General features: G+C 46.4%; 1 protein-coding gene across 1 annotated transcript in view; it reads right to left on the bottom strand.

Annotated features, from left to right (window-relative positions):
• Window positions 1–677: 677 nt before the first annotated feature.
• Window positions 678–13,878, bottom strand: part of CHRNA7 (cholinergic receptor nicotinic alpha 7 subunit) — a gene marked incomplete at both ends in the record, with an annotated part of 129,936 nt that continues 116,735 nt past the window's right edge. Inside the window, 5 exons of the mRNA XM_081229172.1 lie at window positions 678–1,196; window positions 6,405–6,514; window positions 10,045–10,131; window positions 11,517–11,711; window positions 12,680–12,847. Coding sequence (XP_081085298.1) covers window positions 678–1,196; window positions 6,405–6,514; window positions 10,045–10,131; window positions 11,517–11,711; window positions 12,680–12,847 — 1,079 coding nt within the window. The remainder of the gene's footprint in view (window positions 1,197–6,404; window positions 6,515–10,044; window positions 10,132–11,516; window positions 11,712–12,679; window positions 12,848–13,878) is intronic.

Genomic DNA, 13,878 nt, shown 5'->3' with positions numbered 1-13,878 from the left:
TCCCTCCTGGTTCCCCTCACAGGGTAGGCTGGCAAAAATCAGGCTGGCAAAAGCGTAATTTACAAGATGAACTATTACTGTCTCTTTTTTTAAATGTAGACACAGCATAAAACTGTTTCTCTCTACCGTCTTTGGTAGAGAAAATTAAAGTCTGAATTGAAGAAAAACCAAGCAGTTGGGTTTTAAGTTTTAGTTTAGTTTTGTTTCATCAATTATCTGATGGATTTACTGAGTGTGGTTTATTATGATGATTAGCTTGTCTAGATTTGTACACAGGCAAACCAGATATGAATTTTCATGTAAGCCCTCACAGCAAGTGACATGCAGGCATGCAGACCAGCTACCCAGGCCTCACCTGGCAGTCAGCCCTGAGCTACCCGAACCTCTTTGAAGGGCACACCAGGCAGTGGAGAATGGGCAAAACGACCTCTCCAGGGTCCTGCTGACTATAAGGATGCTCGGAGGATATCGAGTGGCCCATCAAAGAGGGTTAAACAGAAACGTGCTGAGATCCTATTACTGAAAGTAACAAGTAAACTGAAACCGACATGACAGCGATAGGGTACATCTGCGTCCTCTGGTTTAACGGTGCTGTGGAATCAGCACCCCCAAGTTCTCCCTAAGCCAACGTCATTGCCCATCTCTGCGTTTCCTACATGCCGGGAGCCAGGACGGAGTCAAGCGAAATCTTTGGACACAGCCTCGACGAAGTTGGGCGCCGACATCAGGATGCCGATGGTGCAGAGGATGGTGAAGACTGAGAAAGCCATGAGGCACAGGCGGTCCACCACACAGGCCGCAAACTTCCACTCGCTGCACACGGCCTCGCTCTCGTCCTGGCAGCGGAAGCGGTGGGCGATGTAGCGCACCTCCTCCAGAATCTTGGCCAGGTCCGGATCCCCCTCCGAGGGCTGGCCGCCGTGCAGCAGGTGCTCATCGTGCGTGGGCGAGCAAGCCACGCGGCCGCACACGACCCCGGAGTCGGGGGTGGGTGCGCAGTGCACGCTGTCCAGGCCACGGAAGCCGATGTACAGCAGGTTGCCGTTGGTGGCCGGCGGCCCCGCCACGGCGCTCATCTCCACGCTGGCCAGGCTGCAGCGGCGCTGCTTGTGCTGGCAGGCCGGCCGCACCTTGTCCTCCCCCGGTCTCTTCATGCGCAGGAACCAGGCACACCAGTTCAGGAGGATGACTCTCGTCTGCAGAGACAGCACACCGTTAGGATGGGCGGGAAGGGCGCACGGCTGATCCGTCCAAGGGGATGCTGTGATACCAGCTAGACTTCGTGGGGGTGGACCCTAGGGGTGACAGGTCCCCAGGCCTTCCCAGGCGAGTTTACACAGGCAAGCAGTGCCAATGGGGTACAATGGTTGAATTGAATGTGAGGCAATGACAAAGCAATACAGAAAATCACCCTGGGAAGGAACTATGCGCACACTGCCATTTCAAGGAGGACAGCCTGTGTGGGAGGAGAGGGCTGTCTTCTAAAGAGAGCCCTGAGCTGGGGAACAGAGCAAGTCACCCTCTCTGGTCCTTCCTCATCTGGAACTAGGGACCACCAACTCTAACTCCCTGTGAGATACGCCAGTATGCGGTGACAAACTCACAAGGGCACCCCTGGAGATGTTGAAGTTTCAAGGGCAACTCTGTGGCATGTGTCAGACACTGTGTGCACCCCTAGCCTGAAGCAGTTCAGACTGTCACATTAGATCACTGCATTCCTTGCATGATGTCCTATCCTTGCAAAGTAGATTTTGGAACTTGTCCTGATAAAAGGCAAGTGCCAAGAGTCCTCATGGAACAGACAAGGAGGGTAGCATGCTCCCAAGATGAGAGAAGTTTGCTGTGCCAATAGGTGCTAAGCTGTCGGGGTATAAGTACTTAGTAAGTTGTTTTGACCTGTTTAAATATCAGAACCGTTAGGTATTCCTCTTGTCCTAGGTGCTCTGTGGGAAAAAACAAACAAACAAACAAACCCCGAGACATGAAAGGTTCTGTGAACCATGGGAGTTTAGGAAACTCTAACGTAACTCATTAGGCTGCAGTGAAGACTGAAGGAGATGATATGAGACAAAATGCTGTGAAAAGTCTGAAGCTGGGGTTGGCAGACTTTCTTTAAAGGGCCAAACAGTAAATATTTTAGCTTTGCTGATATAGTGCAAAGTCAGCCATACATGCAAAAGAGCAAAGAGGCTTTTTTTTTCTAATAAAATTTTATTTGCAAAAGCAGTTGGCAGGTTGGATTTGGCCACCAGGGCCAGTTTGCCGACCTCTGGCCTAAAGTGTTTTATAAACATACATTGCCTGCATGCATAGAAGATGCTGGAGAGATTTGTTTCTCCCTTCTAATAAAAAGAAGGGAGCCTTGTGAAACCTCAATCCAGCTTTTAAAAAATTCTTGCAAGCCTATTTAGGCAAGTGCAAGAAAAGTGAGCCCTTTCCCTGAAATGATCCAGATACTGATTTGAATTTTGGTTTATGATTGTAGGCAAATTTCCATCAGCAGTGTAGCAGGTATGCTTCCCATCTGTAAGTGCAGGCAGCAAGTTGTGAAATTCGTGTCTGCCACCCTTGTTTTGGTAACCATTTTTATGACACTTATCAAAGATAACTGCAGTTATCTGGTCTGGAGACAGCAATGAAAAGAACAAAAAGGCGTAAGAGCAGTTTTGCAGCAGCTGTAAAGATCACCCTCTGTCCATCATAGGCAGCACTTTTTATCCTGCCCACACCCTATGGACATACCTCCAGAGCCTGGAAAAGCCAAACTGCAAACTCTGTTTTCCAGGATCAGTAAGGAGCAGAAACACACAGCCCCATGTGGACACTCCACGTGAGGCTCAAGACAAGCCATCTCACCTGGGCATCTCAGGGTTCAGTGAAGTGAGTATAATTCCCCCATTTTACAGATAAAGAAGCTGAGGCTCAGGGGGAGGTGGTGGGGAGTTTGGGGTGAGCAGGTGCAAACCATTATATATAGAATGGTTAAACAACAAGGTCCTACTGTATAGCAGAGGGAACTGTATTGAATATCCTGTAATAAACCATAATGGAAAAGAATCTGAAAAAGAATATATATGTATATGTGTAACTGAATCACTTTGCTGTACACCAGAAACTAACACAGCATTGTAAATCAACTATACTTGAATAAAATAAATTTTAAAAAAAGAATCTGAGGCTCAAAGAGGCAAAGAAATTGGGTCAAGGTCACACAGTGAGTTTGAGTCACCCAATGTGTTCAGACTTCCACAGCCTCATCTATAAAGGGGTCTGCTAGGTTCTCTGCAAGCCCCCTGTGACTTTAGCCAAACCCCAACTCAGAAGGCACCAGAAAGTTGGGGCCAGAGCTCAAGGGAGCACATGGGGCAGTGAGTGTGCCCAAACCCAGAGGCAGCCTGGAAGGGACAGCTGAGCCTCAGATCCAGGGCTGTGCCTGCCAAGTGGGGGTCTGCACATACCCTGGGGCATAGCTCAAGCTAAATCTATTTTGAATTTCATGGCCTAAATCATTATCTTTCAAGGCTAAAGCATCTCAGAAGATGAGATTATCCTCTTGGCACTTCTCAGACTGTGCTTGTGACCTCTGCTGTTAGGTTATGGTTTTGTTTCTGGCTGTGTGAATGTCACATAATGCCACTGCACCGGCAGTGTCTTCTTCATGGCAACAGATCACAATGAAAGCCCCTCGGAGGCTGTTTATGTTTCATATACACATGGAAAGAAAAAAAAAAACGCGGTGTGTTATATAAAGTGAAAGAGAAATACAAGTTTCATATCTGCTTTGCACCATTGGCTTTAACATGCTCTTGCGCTGAAAGGTGAATAATCAGCATATGCTCTTAATTCAGAGTTTTCCAGAACAGTAGAGCGCTACCACATCATTAAAAATGGTTTTGTATCTTACTGCCTTAATCCCCTTGTCTTTACATCAGTCAAAACAGAGTAAGAATATGTGTTTATATTTTGGCATCTGCATAAACACTGGAAGGAAAAAGAAATTAACTGAAATGGTTAGAAATTGGTGGTGGAAGTAGGGGGAGGGGCAGGAATGGGAGCAGGAGTTCCTTATGTATAATTTTTTTTTTTTTTTTTTTTCGGTAGGCGGGCCTCTCACTGCTGTGGCCTCTCCCGTTGCGGAGCACAGGCTCCGGACGCGCAGGCTCAGCGGCCATGGCTCACGGGCCCAGCCGCTCCGCGGCATGTGGGATTTTCCCGGATCGGGGCACGAACCCGTGTCCCCTGCATTGGCAGGCAGACTCTCAACCGCTGCGCCACCAGGGAAGCCCATGTATAATTCTTTGATTTTGACTTCTGAAACATGTAAATGTTATTGCAAACAAGTGGGTGGACAGACAAGAAAGTGTATCAGAGTTATAAGGAAGTCAGATGAGAATGTAGGTGAATGTGTGCAAATGTATCTCAGCTTCTTTTGTTGAGGGGGGAGGCACTTCTCAAAACAAGCCCGCAGACTGTGGTGATGTGACCCATGTGGGAGGTGGCACCATTTTGGGGAGCCCAATGCTAATGCCACGAGAGAATTATTAAGTGTAAGGATTTGCTGTGGAAAAGAAGTCAAGGGCAGTCACTGTGTAAAGCCAATTTCTTAAAAAAAAAAAAGTGGTCTTGCCTAAGTTAATTTTTGGGTAACTGTAAATTATTGCACAATGGATGTTTTTGAAGGGCCAAGAACTCCCTGCTCCTGGAGATTAAGGGAATGCATCTTACATCTTGCAGTTACATTTAGTGCACTGGTGAGTCCTAAATTGACTCTGAACTTGGAGGCAATTTTTATGGGTCTGCAAAGACAGGCTTGTTTTGGCATGAGAGGGCTTCTTTAGCTCCCAACTGTCCCTAAGCCATGCTCTCTCGATGGGAAGACTGGAGGGTTTGTGGGGCCCAAGTAAGAAGTGGGGTGAGGGGTTGGGGGGCAGCTCTGCCCTGCCGGGGATTTGGTCACACCAAGTGAGGCGGGGAAAGTCCAGGCCCTGCTTGTCCCCCAACCAAGTTTTCCCAAGTGCCTGGCGAGGGTGGTGTAGAGCTTTGGACATTGGACTCCAAAGGAGCATGGCCCATGGCTGGGGAAGCATCAGCACACGCCACAACACATCAGTGCTAGGAGGCACTGGGACCATGTGGCCTGACCTGGGCTCAGATGACAAACATTTATTTACCATCCATTTCCTTTTTTGTTTTTAATATTTATTTATTTATTTAGCTGCACCAGGTCCTAGTTGCGGCACTCAGGATATTCTTTGCCGTGTGCGGGATCTTGAGTTGTGGAATGCGAACTCTTAGTTGCGGCATGTGGGATCTAGTTCCCTGACCAGGGATCAAACCTGGGCCCCCTGCATTGGGAGCACAGAGTCTTACCCATTGGACCACCAGGGAAGTCCCATCCATCCATTTCCTTTTATCCCATCCTCCTTCCCCACTGTTAACTACTTACACCTTATTTTATAGGCTTTTGGTTAAACCACCTTCCTATGTGTATTGTGATAAAAGAAAGTTTCACATACTGAGATATAGGGAAGTCATTCTGGCTTATACATGTTAACTTGAATTTGATGCTAACTAAAATAGCCTGTTTGTGGCCTATCAAACAGGCATCTGCTTTAATTATTAGAGAAAAGGGCACATTGACCAGAAGTAAAGAATGTCCATGATAAAAATAAAGATTAAATTCCTCTCTTCCTGGAACACCAATGCTGGTCCTCCGATGATAAGACTCCCTTCTCAGGCGCCAAGGCCATGCTGACTCGTCGTGTACGTGCTAATCTGTGTTTTTGTTTTGTTTTGTTTACCTTGAAGAAATGTAACCCCGACTCATTTCATGTTCTTTGTTCTGACAGGATATAAAACTGTGCTGAAAACCCTGCTTCTCCAGAGCAGCTTCTCAGATTAATCTGGGAAGCCGGCTTCCAGGCTAGTCCTCAGTTTGACTCAAATAAAACTCTTTTCTATTCTTCTTATTGATAGTTTATTGATTATTTTCATTGACAACTGATTGTATATATTTGTACACTGTTCACTCTATTTCTTACTCTTTTCACTCCCCATTCTGTTTTGAAGATCCAACCTGCAGCTGTGTGCTCATCTTGTGTGTTGCTTCTAACAGTGTACATGCAAAAAGGAGGTTTAGAAACACTGTCCAGTGAAAGGTGCATAGTGTTCGACCTGAGCCCTGCTCTGGGATATCAGATTGTAAGGACAGCCCCATGGGACCCTAAAAGCATTCACCATACTGCCCTGGATGCAGAGATATGCAGACAGGTAAGAAATTGCAGCTTTTTGTTTAGCAATGCTAGCTGTTTGTGGGATTTTTAAAATAGATAAGTCATCCTCAGAGCCTCCTCTGGGGAGCAGCCCTGACCCCCCTCTGGTGGAGGAGGTGGGGAGGAACTCACCCACTTGGGCATCTTGCCACCGTCGGGGTCATGGTGGTGGTACTGTAGCACGATCACTGTGACGACCACGGAGAGGCCCACGATGATCATGGTGCTAGCGAAGTACTGGGCTGCAGAGAGAGCAGATGCAGGGGAGACCTGGGGCCTAGGTCACAGCGGGTCACCATGGCTCAGTGCAGGGGACCCAGACTGTGTCTTGACAACCAGGGGCTGGGGAGCAATGCCCAAGAACAGAGCAGGACCCCCTCCAGGCCTGTAGCCCACCACGCACATTCCTGGAGGGCAGATGCCAATCCAGAGCACACAGACCTCCTCCTCCCACCCTGCTGAGCGGCCTCACCAGCTGACTGCACTGCTGGGAACCCTGCCTGCCTCACCCTTCAGTGAAAGCTAACTGCACCTCACAGGATGGTGATAAGGTTGTCCGATGAGAAAGCACCATTGTCAGAACTGAAACCACCTGGACACAGAAGGTGTGATCACCACTGTGATGACTGTAGGCCACAGACAGGCTTCAGGGATCTAGCAAGGGCAGATCCGGGTGCCACCGGCTGACTTATCAGACCTGGAAAATGACTCTACTAATGATAGAGTCTGGCCCCATCTACTTACTGAGAGCCACAGGGGTGGGGAGTGCCAGCTGTGCAGCTGGAAGAAGAGGTCAGCTGCAGTGTCTTTTCAGGCTGAGAACATCAGCTTCAGCTCTGATGGGCAAGGATGCGTTTCTCCACCTTGGACCAGGTGAGAAGCAGCATGGAGCTTCCCCACCGGGTCCACTGGTGGCCGTCTGTGAGCTTGGACAGACCACTCAGCCTCTCTGGGCCTCAGCTTCTTCACCGGTATAACAGGGATGGAAATGCCTTCTCTGAAGGGTTGGCACAAGGATTAGCAATTTTATGGGCCAAGGGTATAGGAGAAAGCTGGCATGGGTGGGCATTCCTTAACTGCCAACTCTGATTAGTAAGCCTTCAGTGTGGGGGAGGCATAAATCAGGAGGCTGGGATTAACATACACACGGCTATATATAAAATAGATAACCAACAAGGACCTACTGTACTATACAGGGAACAATACTCAATATTTTGTAATAATCGTAGGTTATTTGTAAAAACCTATAAGGGAAAAGAATCAGGCTGTACACCTGAAACCAACACAACATTGTAAATCAATAAAATAAATAAATAAAATAAAAAGGGATTAGAAGCAAAGATGGATTCAAGTATAAAAACAGTATTAAAAAGTAATGAAACAAAAAATATATACACACAATGCCTCTCTAAGCAACAGAATAAATTATCCTAACATAAATGCAAACAAACAAACAAAGCTTCAGTGTGGCCAACCACCAAGGGGCTGGGCTCTTAAAGAAAGCATCTTGGTACAAGGCTAAGTGTGCAGCCACACACTTGGTTAAAAACACCTCCTGCCCTCCAGACAGGCATGAACTCACTGCTCTCCCATGGAGACCAAGAGGAACCTACAAGGAGCTACCAGAGGTGGACATTTGAGACTTAACATCAGCATCAGGGACCTCTGGGAAGGGAAGGGAGGGGGGACCAAACTGTGACTGTTATGGGCTGCATACTGTGTCCCCCTAAAACTTATATGTTGAAGCTGTAAACCCCAAGTACCTTAGAATGTGACTGTGTTTGAAGAGAGGGCATTTAAAGAGGGAATTAAGTTAAAATGAGATTGTTAGTGTGGCACCTGGTCCAATCTGACTGGTGTCCTTATTATAAGAAGGGGAAATTTGGACACACAAAGAGGCACAGGGATGTGAAGATACAAAGGAAAGACCATGTGGGGACACAGCAGAGGGTGCCCATCTGCAAGACAAAGAAAGAGACCTCAGGAGAAACCAACCCTGCCGGCACCTTGACCTTGGACTTCCAGCCTCCAAAACTGTGAGCACATAAATTTTTCCTGTGTAAGGCACCCAGTCTGTGGAATTTTACTGTGGTAGCCTTAGCAGACTAATACAACGACCTAAGGAGGGATCCAGGCTGACTGGATCCCACAGCTGAAATCTCAACAACAGAGGTCAAAGGCCAACAGCATCCCATCCTTCTAGATGTGGGCTATGCACCAACGAAGCCTGTGGGTTCATCAGACACAACAGGGCCTGCCGACTGCCCCTTTAAGGGTGGTTTCTGCTGCAGGTCTCTATTGAAAGCATTGTGCTAGAAGGTAGAAAGGATGGGGTCAGAATGTCAGGTTGAAAGACGGTTCCTTGCTTCCAGGATGGTACGGAGAGAAATATGACACCCTCAGAGGCTTTTTATACCAACAGTCTCTCTGGTCAAAATATTACACATCCAGAAACCTCCAATAAGAAGGGCCTTGGCTTCTTAATTTATGAAGCTTGGCGATATCATGCAATGCCCCCCAATCCTACTTACCCCTGGTTAACCACACAGGACTGCCACCGGTATACCGCTTTCCTGTTTCTGACCTCCACCGCCAAATGGGAGAGGGGACTCTCATTAAAACTAGTATCTATTGGCAGAATGTTTGCTTCCTGTCCTCACAACTGGCTTGGAGGTCTGGTTCCCTGACCAGGAACAGAACCCTGGCTGCAGTGGCCAGGGTACTGGGTCCTAACCTCTGGGCCACTGAGCACCCCTCGGCACGCTCCTGCTAATTCCAGTTCAGTCCAGGGAGGTTCACAGCAACAGGTGATGCTGCCTCCTGTTTCTGTCATCCTTCCTTGGGCAGAAGGTCATCGTTACACCTGCATTTGTGTGTGGTTTGTGCATCCCCTGCTGGACCAGTCCCTGCTTCACCCACACCCTACTCACATGACTGACTTTCCCCCCTAATTGCAGAGCCTAATCAGTAAATACCTACATCCTTGTCCCGCTGCCCCGAAGCTAGTGATTGTTTAATCTTTAGTTCAGAATGGCTCCCCTTTGATAGTTTAACAAAGGGAAGACCTCCATCCCTTGAAGGTACTTAGCCCAAGGGGCTAAGAGGGCTGTGCCCCTCTGCTGGTTTCCCTGGTAACCGATGGGCCAATCTGACTTCAATTCCCCTAGATAACTGGTGGGGTGTCACTCCAGGACCCTTTTGCTTCAGATGTGTAAGGTCTCCCATCTACCAAACAACTGATGTCCTGTCTCTGGACTCTTTCTTCAGTCTTGAGTCTGGGCAAGTATAGGGCTTGCAGGCCTGCGGGGCACAGCCCAACATGTGGCCAAAACATATTTGTCCTCTTCACCTTCCCTCACAAGCTTTAACTTTCTACAGAGACATTGAGTTATCTCAAGAAACAATGGCTGAGAGTTAACGTGTAACAAATAATTTGTGGAAAAACAGTGACTCAAGCTAAAATAATGAATCTTTAATGGTAAAAATCTCTGGCTCCGTAACAAGTGTGAGGGGGGCATTGTGGGAGAAAAGGGGGCATTTCTGCATCTTAAGGCCAAACCACAAAGCCAGACTCCCCCTCCCCTTCTATGTGCCAGGTGAGCAGAGGCCATGGGTCAACTCTGAGTAGTTACAGCAAGTCATCTCGTCACAGAAGGAAAGGGGGGCCATGCAGCTCTCCGGGGTCCTTTGGGACACGTTTCTACTCTCTGCCTGTGCTGCAAAATCCCAGGCACTAAGCCCATGTCTTTAGAGGAGCTGGATGCTTGCTTACCTATCAAGGGCACTGAGTCAGAGGTCGCAGGCATGATCTCAGCCACCAGCAGCATGAAGACGGTAAGAGAGAGTAAAACTGTGATCCCTGGAACAGAGACATACAGTGGCCCCTGAGACAGAACAGATGGTAAGGCCTGAACTCCATCCAGCCCAAGAGCCAAAGGAGGTGTGGAGGGAGGGATGGTGGTGGCCATGATATTCCTGAAACCAAATGCACGGTTTTCTATATTGATGGGAATGGGCATCTTTCTGGGGACAGTCTGTGTCATTTACTGGAGTCCCAGAGGAGTTCCTGGGAAAACAAACTTAGGAGCCAGAACTTTAGAAGAACAACTCAAAATAAATCATTGACCTCAGCACATGTATCTCTCATTTTCTTTATTACATTAGTATCGAGAGGTAGTTTCATGTAGCAGGAAAAAGAAAATATACAGTTTGAAGACCTGGCTTTTGTTCTTAACTTTTCTACTTACTAGCTGCGTAACCTTGGATAGGTCATTTAATGTGCCTGAGGCTCTTGCATGAATGAAAAATATCACCTGCCATATCAGTAAACAAAGGATGTTGCAGCCATCAAGCCATCACATTACAGCCTCCCCAGTGGTGCACCCTGAGGGGACTCAGGATGAGAAAACACAGGATACTGGCCCCAGAGAGCTGAGGAATGATTTCAGTGAGCCCAGACTCTTGCATCTTCCCATACACAGAAAAGCACTAAATTCATTAACTTGAGGTATTTGGTTTTCTTTAATCAGCAGTAACCTTTTGATGTTTTGACTACCTGGTCTTTGTGGCAAAAACTCCTATATACCCTGGCTCCTCCCTTCCCTCCTCAGAGCCGTCCCTAGAACTATCTGAGATGCTATGTCTCAGGCTTGAAGTCCTCAGAAAGTCCACCAAATAAAATATCATTCTTAACTTTTCGGTTGAACATTTTTTTTCAGTTGACACTCACAGTCAGAAGTTATAGGTTTGAGAATGACTTCTATGTGTACCAAATAGGATCTTTAGTAACTCTTTGAGATGCTGTGGAGCTCATTTCACCAATCTAAATCATAGTTTTCTTATCTTCCTATTGGAGGATCATCAGAAATTACAGTGGCCATATATAAATGCAAGCTGATACTATATTAAACTAAACTGTGTCCTGTCCACAATGAATTCCAGCTGGTTGTCACCAAGGGGTGGGGTGGGGTGGGGTGGGGTGGGGTGGGGTGGCAGAAGGGGAGAAGGCACAGGCCCCTCATGGAGGAATCGGTTCTTCCCTGGGCATCCCCATCCTTTCTGCAGGATCAGAGGAGCCTGTGGAATCTCAAGAGGGCCTGGCCATCCTGCACAGCGGGCTGTGGTGTCAGGGAGCCACCCTGGGCTGGGATGCATGGAGTGGGCCCTGGACATCTCTGCACCTAGAGCCCAGACTGCCACCCTCAAGGCAGGGCCCTCCCATCCCAGCTCAGACCCGGTACTCACCCAGGGAGATTTTCTCCCCAGAGTCTGCAGGGAGCAAGAACACAAGGAGGGCCAGGGCAGAGATGAGCACACAGGGAATGAGAAGGTTGAGGCCATAGTACAGGGTCCTGCGGCGGATGGTGACAGTGAAGGTCACATCCGGGTATGGCTCTTTGCAGCACTCATAGTACTTCTCACTCCGCTTGCCAGGGATCCCTTCAGTTCCAGGGGAAGAAAGGAAACACCATTGAATAAAAGGAAGCAGTTTATTTTAAGGGGTTATAACACACACACAGAGCCATGGAATTTGTTAAGTGCAAAAAACTGGCTAATTGTTGTCTGAATAAACACTTTAGGTTTATTATAGATTTATTTAAGGGTATCTTAGTGATATTTGAACAAATTGGCAGGTTTTTTATGTATTCAAATTACATGTGCTCTAGACTGAATGTGTCCCCCGCAAGGTTCATATGTTGAAATCCTAACCTCCACAGTGATGGTTATTTGGAGGTGAGGCCTTTGGGAGGTGATTAGGTCATGAGGGGGAGCCCTTGGGAATGGAATTAGTGCCCTTATAAAAGGGACCCCAGAGAGCTCCCCTGTTCCTGCTGCCATGTGAGGACACAGCTTGAAGACAGCTGTCTATGAACCAGGAAGCAGGTCCTCACCAGACGCTGAGTCTGCCAGCACCTTGATCTTGGACTCGCAGCTTCCAAACTATGAGAAATAACTGTCTGTTGTTTATAAGCTACCCGGTCTATGGTATTCTGTTATAGCAGCCTGAACAGACTAAGACACCATTATTATAAATAATACATTGTAAACTCGACACCATTATAAATGTAGTTATCGTTTTCTATTTAAAATCATCAAATATAGGTTCCCATCAACTACAATTTGCTGTTCCACCTGATTTTAGGGATGAAGCAGATTTGAATAATGTAGAGATGCCCGTACTAGCACTGACCTTACCATAACTGCAAGTTCCTTATGGAAAGCACTGAATTTTCTAATTGTTTTTTGTTTCTCATCCTAGAGCTCTCAGTAAATCATGGAGAATGTTGCAGGGTTCAATAAATGCTCATGCTGAAAAGCAGAGTGGAAAATCCCAAACTTTTTAAGCAAGCACAGTAATAAAGCAGCTTCCTCTTATGTTGCCAGTATCACGTCTTTGCTGGGCTTACCCACAAGGTCCCATTCTCCATTTGCGATATAGCCGCTGATGTCTGCCTCCTGCATCTGCAGATCCAAGGACCACCCTCCATAAGACCAGGACCCAAACTTCAGTTTGCACTGCTGCACATCAAAGGGGAACCATCGCACATCAATGTAGCAGGAGCTCTTGAAGATGCCTACGTGGGCAATGAGACAGACCAAGATGGAAGCTGGCTGAGACCTGCTTTAAACATACAGCAGTCTCACACTGTTGGTGGGAATGTAAATTGGTGCAGCCACTATGGAAACAGTACAGGGGCTCCTCAAAAAATTACAAAAAGAACTAAAAATGATCCAGCGATCCCACTCCTGGGTATACATGGAAAGGAAACAAAATCAGTATCCCACAAAGATATTTGCACCCCACTGCAGCATTACTCACAATAGCCAAGACATGGAAACAACCTAAGTGTTTGTCGATGGATAAACAGATAAAGTATTATATATATATATATATATATATATGTATATATGTATATATATGTGTGTGTGTGTGTGTATATACATAAAATCAAATTTATGTGGATTATATGGAATATTATTCAGTCTTTAAAAAGATGAAAATCCTGCCATTTGCAACAACATGGATGAAACTGGAGGGCTTTATGCTAAGTGAAATAAGCCACACACAGAAAGAAAGATCCTGTATAATATCACTTACATGAAGAATTAAAAAAAAAAAAGTTGAACTCACAGAAACAGAGTAGAATGGTGGTTGCCAAGGGCTGGAGGGTGGGGGAAATGGGGGAGAGGTTGATCAAAAAGGGAACAAACTTTCAGTTATAAGGTGGATTCATTTTGAGGATCTGATGTACAGCATGGTGACTACAGTTAATAATATTCTATACTTGAAATTAACTATGTGAGGTGATGGGTGTGTTAATTAACCTGATTGTGGAAATAAATGATTTCACAATATATATACATATGCATGTGTGTGTGTGTGTATATATATATATATATACATGCATATGCATATATATCATGTATATACATACATATATTATACACATATATGTGTATGTGTATATATATATTACAATTTCATTTGTCAACTACACCTCAATAATGCTGGAAAAAATTAAAATAAATGCACAGCAATCCCTTGGTCTCCATCCCATACACTATTCATAACACACAAAGCCTACTCTTCATGGAGTGAAAAGCT

This window comes from Mesoplodon bidens (genome assembly GCF_964165515.1).
Source record: "Mesoplodon bidens genome assembly, chromosome: 3".
Lineage (NCBI taxonomy): Eukaryota > Metazoa > Chordata > Mammalia > Artiodactyla > Ziphiidae > Mesoplodon > Mesoplodon bidens.
The sequence above is the reverse complement of the archived record's forward strand: the minus strand, read 5'-3'. Positions and strand labels throughout refer to the sequence as shown.